This window comes from Schistocerca americana, chromosome 2 (assembly GCF_021461395.2).
Source record: "Schistocerca americana isolate TAMUIC-IGC-003095 chromosome 2, iqSchAmer2.1, whole genome shotgun sequence".
Lineage (NCBI taxonomy): Eukaryota > Metazoa > Arthropoda > Insecta > Orthoptera > Acrididae > Schistocerca > Schistocerca americana.
In genome coordinates this window covers 579723469-579736535 of record NC_060120.1, presented here as the reverse complement: position 1 = coordinate 579736535, position 13067 = coordinate 579723469, and the positions used below count along the sequence as shown (strand labels likewise).

General features: G+C 43.0%; 1 protein-coding gene across 1 annotated transcript in view; it reads right to left on the bottom strand.

Annotated features, from left to right (window-relative positions):
- Positions 1-13067, bottom strand: part of LOC124595839 (protein takeout-like) — a 140670-nt gene that overhangs the window by 55548 nt on the left and 72055 nt on the right. The window contains exons 2-3 of the mRNA XM_047134737.1: positions 11311-11406; positions 5929-6076 (exon numbers count right to left, since the gene is read on the bottom strand). Coding sequence (XP_046990693.1) covers positions 5929-6076; positions 11311-11406 — 244 coding nt within the window. The remainder of the gene's footprint in view (positions 1-5928; positions 6077-11310; positions 11407-13067) is intronic.

The window sequence follows — 13067 nt, the reverse complement described above, 5'->3', positions numbered from 1 at the left end:
ACAATGGAAAATTGTACTGAAATGCAGGAGGATCTGCAACGAATTGACGCATGGTGCAGGGAATGGCTATTGAATCTCAATGTAGACAAGTGTAATGTGCTGCGAATACATAGAAAGATAGATCCCATATTATTTAGCTACAAAATAGCAGGTCAGCAAGTGGAAGCAGTTAATTCTACAAATTATCTGGGAGTAGGCATTAGGAGTGACTTAAAATGGAATGATCGTATAAAGTTGATCGTTGGTAAAGCAGATGCCAGACTGAGATTCATTGGAAGAATAATAAGGAAATGCAATCCGAAAACAAAGGAAGTAGGTTACAGTACGCTTGTTCGCCCACTGCTTGAATACTGCTCAGCAGTGTGGGATCCATACCAGATAAGGTCGATAGAAGAGATAGAGAAGATCCAACGGAGAGCAGCGCTCTTCGTTACAGGATCGTTTAGTAATCACGAAAGCGTTACGGAGATGATAGATAAACTGCAGTGGAAGACTCTGAAGCAGAGACGCTCAGTAGCTCGGTACGGGCTTTTGTTGAAGTTTCGAAAACATACCTTCACCGAAGAGTCAAGCAGTATATTGCTCCCTCCTACGTACATCTCGCGAAGAGACCATGAGGATAAAATCAGAGAGATTAGAGCCCACACAGAGGCATACCGACAATCTTTCTTTCCACGAACAATACGATACTAGAATAGAAGGGAGAACCGATAGAGGTACTCAAAGTACCCTCTGCCACAGACCGTCAGGTGGCTTGCGGAGTATGTATGTAGATGTATATGTAGATGTAGATGTAGATAAGCGCCGCTGCTGCCGCTCACAGGCAGGAAAGATGGCATCTCTGTGACACCAGTAATTGAAATTAACACAACGAGGTGGTAGTACAGTAAAAACACGATGTCAAATGAGATACGACATGAACACGAGCCACGCACGGCTCACTACTAACCGCCTGCATGAATAGAATTGTGGACTGCCCCATTCATCTGCTGTCCGCTGTAGTGTACAGTGAGACATCATGACCTCACGTTGCCTGATCACTAGAGCCCTAGTCTGTTTGCAACCCATTATATAATAATAGTGTATACAGGGCATCCCAGAAACGATGTGACGAACTTCAAGGGACTGTAAACGGTGTGTTGAATACAAATGGAAGATAGGATCCCGTGTCCAGAACCAACGAGGCTCCAGAGCGTCGAAGTCATAGTCACCGAAGCCTGCCAAAAGGACACCCCTTCGGCAGCAGACGTGACAGTACGCTGACGGATCCTAGGCGGAACGTTTTCACTGTTATTTGTGATAGTGACTGATTGCCACGATCGCAGTGGGGAAGATGGCGCTAACTGCTGTGTAGAAAGATCTTGTCTCGTATGTTTGCTATGCGCTGTTGCCTTGGTGTATGATGGTATAGGACACGGGTTTCTGTCCGCAGGTTATTTTTCTCCTGAAAGCCCCTGAAATCGCCACTGTTTTTCGATACAGGAGAAAAATAAATTTCAGATGGGGACCCGTGCCTGAATTCGTCATCCAACATAAAATCCGTATTAATAGGAGACAAGGCCTGTCTAATCAGAAGCTAGCTCCATGTTTTCCAGTGGTGATTGTGGCAATCAGTCGCGATCAGTGAATAACAAACAACGATGCGAGACGTACCGCCTACGGTCTGCCAGCGTACAGAGTCACGTTTGCTGCCGAAGAGTTGACTTAGCGGCGGTTGCAGACACTTATCACTCCTATGTTCTGTAGCGCCGTTAAATGATGTTTACGCTCACGGGTTCCTGTCCTCGTCTTATTCCTCAAGATACCCTCTACAGCCCCTCGAACTTCGTCGCACCATTTCGACAACCTGTACATTCGCTGGAAATTTTTTAGTGTGCGAGGCGTACTTCCATTCTAATGCGCATTATTTATTTTTTCGTTCCATCCGTATATGCAGCCCAGGGAAACGATTTCCTGAATGTTTTCGTACGCTCTATTATGTAATTTTATCTTCGGGATCGCATCGGGAGCGATATGTTAAGGTCTGCAGTACATTCCCAGATTCCTCACGCCATACTCAGTGGTTCTTGAGTTTTTGCAGGCAGGCTGTTGCTGAAGAGTTGACGTCTTTCTTCAAGCGTCAGCCATTTCAGACTTTTAAACTTTTCCGCAAGTCAAACAGGTCTCAACATTCGTGCTGCCATTCTTTGTATACGTTCAATATCTTCTCTTACTCTTGTTCGATATGAGTATTACACACTTAAGCAAAACCTAGGATGGAAACCCCTGATAGCCACGAGTGCTAACGCCCCCGCTTCATGGACTAACGACGAGTGCTGGTCATGCGGTCAGCCTGGAAGTGGTTTAAGGCAGTGTCCTGTGTTATCTAGGCAAATACTGGACTGGTGCCCACCGTCCAGCCTCAGATACACAGTACGCAAACACTTAGAGAACGTTATAACCCTTGACCATGTGGGTGTAGACCAGATACCGACAGGTGGAGCATACAGATTCATTCCCGTGATGAAATGGCGCAGGCATTGCTGGCGTCAGGAAGAGAATCCGGCCACCAAATGCCACAAACACTGTCACAGCCTACATATAAAGGTGCAGACCACTAAGAGAAACGGGAAATGCAAAAAAGGGAAAGGAGGAAGATCGCGGGAGTGTTTTGTAAACAAACTTCCTTTGTAAGCTGCATTTTTCCAGTACACAACCAATGAAACGAAGTCTGTCGCAGGTTTTACCTGCAACTTAGCCTATATAATCATTCTACTTCATATCATTAAAAATTTTTACACCTAGTTATTTATATCAGTTGGGTGGCTCCAATTGTAATTCACGGTCCAGACACATTATGTAAGCACAGCCTACGTTCGACATCAACGTCCAATAATCACAGACAGCAGGTGCCAGCACTAGCAGTGGAGGGCATATAAAGCGAGCTGGAGCGACGCTGAAAACAGTGCAGTCGTTGTCGTATCACGGAAATGGAGCGATTCCACAAAGACATAATAATTTGTTTTCAAGCCAAGGGTGGAAGTTTACGAAACGGCTAAGTTTGCAAACTGTTCGTGTGCCGCCGTGGTTAAAATAAACCTTTAATGGGAAAATGGTGCTATCAAAACGGCGCCGATGCATCTGTAATGCACCACCGTCCATTGATGACAAGGGTGAACGACGGCTGCGAAATGTGTACGGGCGAGAAGACTTACAGCTTTTGATCAACTGACCGTCCAGATGAACCAAGGGGCTGCCAACAGCATCTCCTCAACGGCCGTTGAGCGAACGTTGCTGCATGTGGACCTCCACAGCAGGCGCCTTGTTAGGGTTTGGGGAGTATTTTTGTGGCATTCACTGGATACTATTGTCATTCTGGATGGCCCAACGGATCAGCACAAGTATGCATCTATCCTTGGGAACCACGTGAACCCCTACATGCAGTTTGTTTTTTCTCGCCATCTACCAGCAGGACTATGAAACGTGACGCACAGTTCGCAGTGTACGTGCTTGGTTCGTAGAGCACCTTGATGAGTTTACCGTCCTCCACTCGCCACCAAACTCCCCGGATTTAAAACCAATCAAGAATCTGTGACACCATTTCGATCAGGCTGTTCTCGACATGGATCTTCAACCGAGAATTCTAACGCAGCTGGCCACGATACTTCAATCATCATGGCTCCCCAACCCTGTCATTACCTTCCAAAACCTCATTGACTGTCTTCTTGCACATCTCGCAGCAGTAGTTATTCAGGCTTTTGAAAAGTGACTAGACAGTGTAGTAGTGGTATGATTCTAAATTCTTGCTCGTTATGAAGTGCAAAATTTTTCATTTATGAACGTTTAATGAAAGTTGCCAATATTTGCACCATTTAAGCCATAACTGCATTCGTGGCGTAATTTATTACAAGTGCTATTCTTTGTTTACAGTTCCGTTCCGATTGCAATGTTTCCAATCCGCTTTTATCTTAGTACCGGCTGTGCTCTTGCATTGTGCAGGCACATGTTACCCAGTGACCAATATTTCCGTCGGTACTTATCAGATTGTGTGGAAATCCACCTCACGAAACTATGAACGTCACTATTATTATCTGTCATCACAAATTGTTTTTCGTTGTTTTAGACAGAATGGAGCGGCGTTTGAACGATGATCAGATTTTAGAGTTACTGTTGGCTAGTGAAGACTGCTGACTCACTGGATAAACCAGATTCCTTTCAAAATGCAACCGAGCTTGGTGTTGATGAAACAAAAATGTTTCCGAAGAAAACAAAAAAAATAGTAAGACAGTTCACCTATTTTTATGGAAAAACAGTTATAAATTAGAATAACGAAATAATACATTGTATTTTTATAAGATAACTTGACGTGGTATTAATCAAAGCAAATATCAAAGACGGTCAAATCAATTGCAGAACTTTTTCTATGATCGTGTAGACTGCAAAAAGTTTGAAAATGATAGCAGAGTCAACGAATCTGTAGTGCAAGTCCAAAGCAGGACCTAGTCAGCCAAAAAAAGTCATAGGCGGCGTGATGCTACATATGTCCATGCCTTAAAGACACAAACGCTACCAAAACATGCTCTTAGTGTCAAAAACACGTGTGTAAAATGCATTCCATTGACCAAATGGTACGTCTTGGCTGTGATGAATGAAAATAAGTGCTTAGTTGATTCGTTCATGTACCTATTGTTTTTTTTATTGAAAGTCACTGCTAATTTTTTCTCTATATTTTACTTCATTTATCGTTATTTGATCTCAAAACATATTTCTGAACATCGTTGAAGAAGATTTTGTTTGTTTTCTAAGCTGATTCCAAAAACTCTGTTTAAGAGGTCAATGTTAATGAAAGAGCCTTAGTTGTTGGTAAAACCATGTTTTCTGTTTTAATAAATGTTTAATTTTTCATAAACAGAAGCTTTTCTTTTACTGATTCTTTAACAACAGTTCAGAGAAACGTAGAAGTAAATAAGTTTCAAATAATTTTAGTTTTTGCCGTCGAAAACTACCCCATGAGATTACTAAAGTCAGTCTAAACAGCGAGATTTTTTCCTGGTCCTTATCCCGTATCTTCGCGGGGTCGGCATGTTAATATGGATTTGGTGGCGTTAGTGGTATAGGTAGCCCGATGTCCTTCTGTCCCCACCCCTCTGGACAGAAATTCTCTATCCCGTCTGTTTGCGTTTAGTGTTATCCATATCAAAGTTTTAAAAAACTTTGTGAATCGTGTGAGTCAGGCGGGACGCGGCTACCATCCCTGTATTGACCTGGTGGGATGTGGGAAACCGCCTAAAAACCGTACAGACCCTCGTGGTTTATCCACGGGGCGGATTCGATACTGGGCCGGCACGCCTACCCGGGTCGCGGTAGCGGTGTGCTAATGTGCGCTGCTGTCCGAGTGAATCCAAAACCTTCTGAAGATCTGATTGAATATTTGTGTAGCTTTTTTTTAGAATCTACTTCATTGCGGATAACCGAGTCATCTGCAAAAAAACTGAGGTTTGTCTTAGCTTAGTATTACCAGCCAACTACCGTCAAGAGATGCTGATAAAATTTCTTTAATTAACAATCGGTTTCGGCCCGCGGATCTTCATAATCTAGTTCAAAAACATTTACGACATCATACTAGGCGATATAAAATCATTGATGTCAGATAAATTCGTTACGGTTGTCACACAGTGATATAAATTGTTACTTTAACATGAACAGCAAGAGTCCCCACAATTCTGTGGGATGCGGTTGAAGGTACTTTCACATCTGTCGATGACTGCATCTAAGATAACACGCTGCGTCCTCCCTATCAAGTAAACCTTAAACTAGACAGAAATTTAGGTTTGGTACCCCAAAAGAATGCACTGTCATTGGTATGGTGCTAATTCGACACCATTAGTCCGGGGAAACTGAAGAGAAGTTGGAAACAAGAGAAGCATACGATTGCGGCGGTGTACTCACTTGACGGAGACGACATTGGTGTCGCTGAGCCCTGCAATGTTGACGTCGGAGAGCGACATACGCAGAGACACGTTGCCGCTGCCCTCGTCCACCTCTACGAAGTCCACGTGTAGAGGGTCCGTCTCCGGCACCCCCAGCGACGGCGAGCCTAAACACAAGCAGAGTAACTAGCTTAGAAACGTCAACCGGTTGTGAATTATGACGACTCAGTTGCGGGGAGAATTTATCCAGGACTCTCCTAATCGGCAACATGCGGGAGCAACAGGCAGGCAAGGAAAAATCGATACTGATAGGAAGAATCAATCACAGGGAGCAAATTGTGTGTCGTCACGTTGGAAGTGCGCCGAAGGAAAGGTACGACTGTGTAAACTTACTATATCTGAAGTTGACGTTCACTGTTTTTAACCGCCTAGACTGACGCGCTGCGCACTATTGTGAACGATTTCCTTCCAGTATGAAGCTCAGCTGTGTATGCAGAAGCATCGCAATCACCTTATTCGTATCTACCGTTAAAACCCAAAAGAAGCGAATCGGTCTCTCTGCGCGAGTGGCCGTCTAACTGCATGGCGTTGTCTACCTTCACGCGACACTTGTAGTCTGCGTCCAACTACCAATGTACGTTTTTACATGTAGTGTGTGTTGGAATTGAGACGTGTGAATTTTGGGAAAAACTACGTGCATATCTAAAGGATAGGGTAGTAGTAAATGGAGTTGGTGTATTCGCCGTAATAGACAATGAACTTGAATCCACCAAGAAGAAAATTGAAGCTGCGTGCGAAGTTGTCTGGTAAGACTCAGTATCAAAAGTGGGCATAAGCTTATTATCAGGTCCTTTCATCGACGACCACTCACCTCCAGATGTAAGAGAAAACTTTAGGGATAACCTTGTAAGTAGGCTGTTTAGGTTTTTATGTTGGTAACGCCACATAGCGTTCTGTATGAAAATCACTGGCTGTGCTGTGTGCAGTCTGTGGCTGGTTGGCATTGTTGCAATATTCGCTATTGTAGTGGTGGGCAGTTGGATATGGACAGCGTGTAGCGTTGTGCAGTTGGAGGTGAGCCGCCAGCAGTGGTGGATGTGGGGAGAGAGATGGCAGGGTTTTGAGAGCGGATGATCTGGACGTGTGTCCATCAGAAGGAGCAAATTTGTAAGAATGGATGTCATGAACTGATATATATTATGATTTCGAACACTATTAAGGTAAATACATTGTCTGTTCTCTATTAAAATCTTTCATTTGCTAAGTATGCCTATCAGTAGTTAGTGCCTTCAGTAGTTAGAATCTTTCATTTAGCTGGCAGTATTGGCGAGGTAAGTGATTCATGAAAGGTATAGATTATTGTTAGTCACGGCCATTCTTTTGTATGGATTATTGAAAGTCAGATTGCGTTGCGCTAAAAATATTGTGTGTCAGTTTACTGTTGATCAGAATAAGTAAAGAGAGAAATGTCTGAGTACGTTCAGTTCTGCTCAGCTGTTTGAAAATCAAATAATGCAAGAGGTTTATCAGCACAGTAATTCATTAATTTTTCTAAGGGAAGGTTTCAACCTATTTCCGCTTGTCCCTAAGTTCCACAGTCATGCTGTCATCATAAAAGGGGACTTCAATCATCTGACAGTCAATTGGGAAAATACAGTTTTGTATGTGGTGGACCTGACAAGAGGTCCTGTGAAACATTACTGATAACTTCATAGAACAGGTTGTTTGGAAACCCACTCTTAATGGGCGTATGTTATTCTAATAGCAACAAACAGACCCGACCTGTTTGAGGATGTCCACAGCAAAACTGGTATCAGTGACATGAGGAAGCTGTAACAATAGTGACTGCAAAAGTAAAAAGGATTTGTATGTTCAGCAAACTAGATACAGAGGCTCTAGTGTCCGGTTTCAATAAGGAACTCGAAACGTTTAGCACCGAAGAACAGCTTCTAGAGGAAGGTTGGCTCAGTTTTAGTAGAATAGTTGACGATGCACTGGATAGATACGTTCCTAATAGAAGATTTCATGATTTCAGGGATCCTCCATGATATACAGTCACTGTAAAGAAACTTCTAACATACAGGACTACAACATTATAGGTGTAATACAAAGCATAGGACTGTAGATAAGCTGAATGAAAAACTGTGTAGAGGGCAGCGCCAGAAGTATTCAACGACTACTGTAGCGGAATGTTATAAAGAATCTCTCACAAACGTCAATGAATTTCTACTAATATGCGAAAGCTGTAGCGGTACCAAAGTTAGTGTCGAGAGGCTATGGACGAGACAGGAACTGAAATTGAGGAGCAGAAATGCATAACTTCATTTTCAAATTTTTCTGTACAGAGAAAAATACAGGGCTATTGCCAAAATTTCATTCTCGCACCACAAGAAAGATGCGTGATACAGATATTTGTGTCAGCGGTGTTGAGAAACAGCTTAAATCTTTAAAGTAGAAGCCGGCCAATGTGCCCGAGTGGTTCTAGGTGCTTCAGTCCGGAACCGGGCTGCTGTTACGGTCGCAGGTTCGGATCCTGTCTCGGGGATGGATGTGTGATGTCCTTAGGTTAGTTAGGTTTAACTAGTTCTAATTCAAGGGGACTGATGAAAAAAATGGCTCTGAGCACTATGGGACTTAACATCTATGGTCATCAGTCCCCTAGAACTTAGAACTACTTAAACCTAACTAACCTAAGGACAGCACACAACACCCAGCCATCACGAGGCAGAGAAAATCCCTGACCCCGCCGGGAATCGAACCCGGGAACCCGTGCGTGGGAAGCGAGAACGCTACCGCACGACCACGAGATGCGGGCGGGACTGATGACCTCAGAAGTTAAGTCTCATAGTGCTTAGAGTCATGTGAACCATTTGAGCTGGAAATAGTCGAAACGTTCTCCAGGAATCTCGGCAAGGAGTAGTAGAATGAAGCTCCTGGGCCAGATGGAATCACTGTCAGACCCTATACAGAGTTAGAGGCTGAGTTAGTTCCTCACTGGCTGGAAGATACCACAGATCGCACTTGACCACAAGAAGGGTAGCGGAGTGATCAGTTAAGCTACTGTCAAATACCCTTAACATCTATGTGTTGTAGAATCTTAGGATATATTGTGAGCTCAAACGTAACGAGGTACCTCGAAGAAAATGATCTCCTAAATGGGACCAAACGTGGATTCCTGCAACATTGATTATGTGTAACCCATCTCGAACTTTCCTCACACAATATTCTGGAAACTATATTCCAAGGGAGTCAGTCAGATGCGGCATATATTAATTCCCGAAAAGCGTTTGACTCAGAACCACAACTACGCTTATTATCGAAAGGCAGATAAGATGAGGTATCAAGAGAGATTTGTGAATGTTTTGAGAATTTCTTGATAGGCAGAAAGCAAGTTTCCTTCGGTGGAGAGTCATCGACAGATGTAAAAGTAACACCAGGTCTTCTTCAGGAACGTATAATGGGGCCCTTGCTGTTCACGTTGTACGTTATTAACTTGGCAGACGATATTAATAGCGAAACTTCCTAGGAGATTAAAACTGTGTGCCGGACTGGGACTCGAACCCGGGACGTTTGGCTTTCGCCAAGAAGTGCTCTACCAACTGACCTTCCATTTGTGTCTCATTTCCTAACTTCCAAACGCACATTCAACTGCGGAGTGAAAATTTCATTCTGGAATATTAGCAGTAACCTCACAAATTTCACAGATGATGCAGTTATCAATAGTGAAGTCCATCCGAAACCAGTTGCACTAGTATTCAGTCGGATTGTGACAAGAATTCAAAGTGGTGCAGCAGCGTATGTGCGGCAGGATAAAGAAAACGTATGATGGCACTACAACAAAAGCCCCATGGATAACAATGCATTTCAAAAATTGTAATACAGAAAGGAATGCACACTGAGTTAAAAAACCACACATTAACTGCGTATCATATAACTTTCTGTTTTAATATAACGTATAGATTAGTCCGATGGATAGATATCATGAAGATGGTGGATGAAGATCGAAATTATCCATAATAAAAGATAATCATACAGCTTTGTGTTCAATATAATTTTCTACAAAATCCCAATTTATATTTGTAACGACATGCCAGATGAAAACTATGCGTTGGACTGGGATTTTGCAGCCGAGTACATCTACATCTACATTACTACCTTGCAGTTAGTACTTGTCATCACACGGTTTTAATCTATGAGCAATTATGAAATCCTAACTCCATCATTAGCTGTGCATTGCCAAGAAGGACGAGTTGCTGACTGGTGACACCAGAAATTAGAAAGGGACCAGTTTTAATCTGTCACCAACTTTCATAAGAACGTGCCGTCTGCAGTAGAGTGTAAGATCCATCATAGCTATGTAAGACGGCGTGACATTTCAACATGGCCGCGAAAAGATGACGACGACAAGTTTAATTGCCGAAAGATGTTCACCTTGGCACTCAGCAGGTAGTGACAAAGACTTACTTGTCATGGTCCACATGGCTTCAACCTGACTGGTTTTTCGTTGTGAATTCCGCGTTCACTTAGTGTCCATTAGTGGAAGAGGTAGCTGGTGTGTGGGAGAATTTTTTTGTTATAACTCACAGACAAGAGAGCGATCTCTGATTTACCTCTCACAGGCGCAGTTTTGTTTTAGAAATGCCAGAATGGCATAGGAGTGACAGTGTTAAAATGATTCTCAGTCTTCAAGAATATTTGAGAACTGGCTGTTCCTTTCTCCATCACAACGCACAGAACCTTGTAGACTTACAGTCGCAACAGTTCTGTTAATAGTGGCATGTGAACGAGTAGTTGAAAGCACACACACAACCAGGATAACATCTAGCTGTCGAAAAATGCACAGCGTGGAAGAGACAGTAGTGAGATGTTCGTTGTCATTACTGTGTTCAGCATTTCATAAAGAGCAAAAATTTCAAATCAGAAACGCCTTCAGCCTTGCATATTTCCAGTTTTATTTTAGTTTTGCTATAAGTTTCCGTATTACACTACGCCATCTTGAGGCCCTCTGAACGACGTATAGGAAGAATCCCATCTCTAGTACAATGGAACTAGGGAGCAGCGTACGCTCAAACAGGTCAAAAAAATCGTTGATCGCTCTGGTTTGAATGTTTGTCTAACAGTCTGCAGTTGATGAACGAATGGATTCGCGTATGCCGGTCTCTGTTTCGATTGTACTAGAGGTGGGATTCTTCCTAAACGTCGGTCGGAGGGCCTCAAGATAGCGCAGTGCAATGCCGGAAATAGGAGCAAAAATAAAATAAAACTGGAAATACAGATGGCTGAAGGTGTTTTTGATTTGACACTTTACATTGAATAGTCGAGGTCCCGCAACCATTCTGTGCAAAAATGAACTTACAGAGACATAAAAAGTAATGTTCAAAATATGGATAATATTCGTTACCTGTTTTTATATTCCGTATGAGGGTGTTTATGGAGTCCTTGATGCATGTATTCAAGACTGGATCACTGCGGTGACATATCTTCAGGTAAGGCGGAGCTGAAACATTAAAACATACACCTAAACATTCACTACCTACAAACAAAATGCACATAAATTTTCACAGTGTACAAACATAATTTCCTGAGAAAAGACGAGACATTCACATCATAGCTACCAGGAAGGCAGTGATTGATTTAAAATCTGATGTTCATATAATAAAATCAGAAAATTTCATTTCTAAGGCTCATATAAAATTCGAAAACTCGTGAACTAACAATTACGAAAACTGACATGCCAGGAAGGATATATATGACTTATACAAAATTTATGCCATACATTAGATACGCAGAAGATCAGATACGCAACTGTATTTTATTCCTGACTAGCAATTCAGTTTGATGTGAATCCGCCTCGGGTTAGCGTCGCCACTTGTGAACGCTTAGGTATGGTATCAAAAAGGATCTGGATGTATTCACGGGGAATTTCCTTCGGCGCTGTTTCTGTATGATCCACAAAGCACCTACAGTTGTTTCTTTAGGTCTGCGACGATATGTTGTGTGGCACTTAGCCACCATATTGCAGATATGTTCAATGGGCCAAACGTCACGCAGAAGTGCAGGTCAGGAGAGCAATGGTGCCCGTCCTTCTTCGAAGCTGTGTTGCTATTTTATCGCCACAGATGGGCAGGATTTATTTTGCTGAAGTACATGGCTGGAAATGGAAAGTGTTACACCATCAAAAACGTGACTGAACACTACCAAACTAACACTCCAGTATTTCCATGTAAGTTGGATACCTTGATTAAAATTTCATACCCATACGAGATTATTTTCAGTACAGAAAGAAAATCATTCCTATATATGATGAATGGTGTGAGTACACCATGGCTATTTGTTCAACGTTCCTGGTCAATCTAGCATGCCGACAGTACGCATACTTGCAACTAATAGCTCTTTCGTGCTTTGAGGAAGCTTGAATGATTCCCACAGATCACACAGACTGTAGTGGAATGTCTCCAGAACGAGTGGTGACGATACAGGTTCAGAATAGTGGGGCAAGGAGAAAAGTCATAGATCCTTGCAGAAGGACTGCACTACGAGAAGGTCGAAGGATTGTTCGACTGGCTCTGACGAATTGAGGCATGACAGACAGCAGCTGATGTTCTGGCAGAGGTTACAGGCAGAGGGCCACCACGAAACTCATTGCTGGAAGCTGGGTTCAGATCTCATGTTTCAATGGCTCGTTAACCGCTGACACCATACCGCATACTGCAGAGCCAGAGTCACTTGGGACGTCAAGTGGCATTCTGTGGTGTTCAGTGATGACTCTCGTCTCTGTTTGTAGCGGGCAGAACGATGCCAACGTCTCCACAGACGACCTGGCGGAAACAACGAATCTTGAGACTCACACGTATTCAGCTCTTGGAACCATGATATGGGTACTGGTTTGGTAGTTGTAGAATGGAGGTTGAGTGCTCGCCAGTATCTGGCAGAAATGGTGGATTCTGTTGTCATATCCTTCACGACCAGGGCGCCTAATGGCATATTCCATTGGAACAATGCAAGACCCTACATTGCAGTTCGCATCTCAAGTACCTTGATGAATCTATGGATTACTGACTGGCCTCCCATGTATCACCCTTCCGATGCGATGGAAAGACGTATACTTCCATACCAATATTCATCTAGCAGTGTTATGAATTGACACAGCGTATGTGA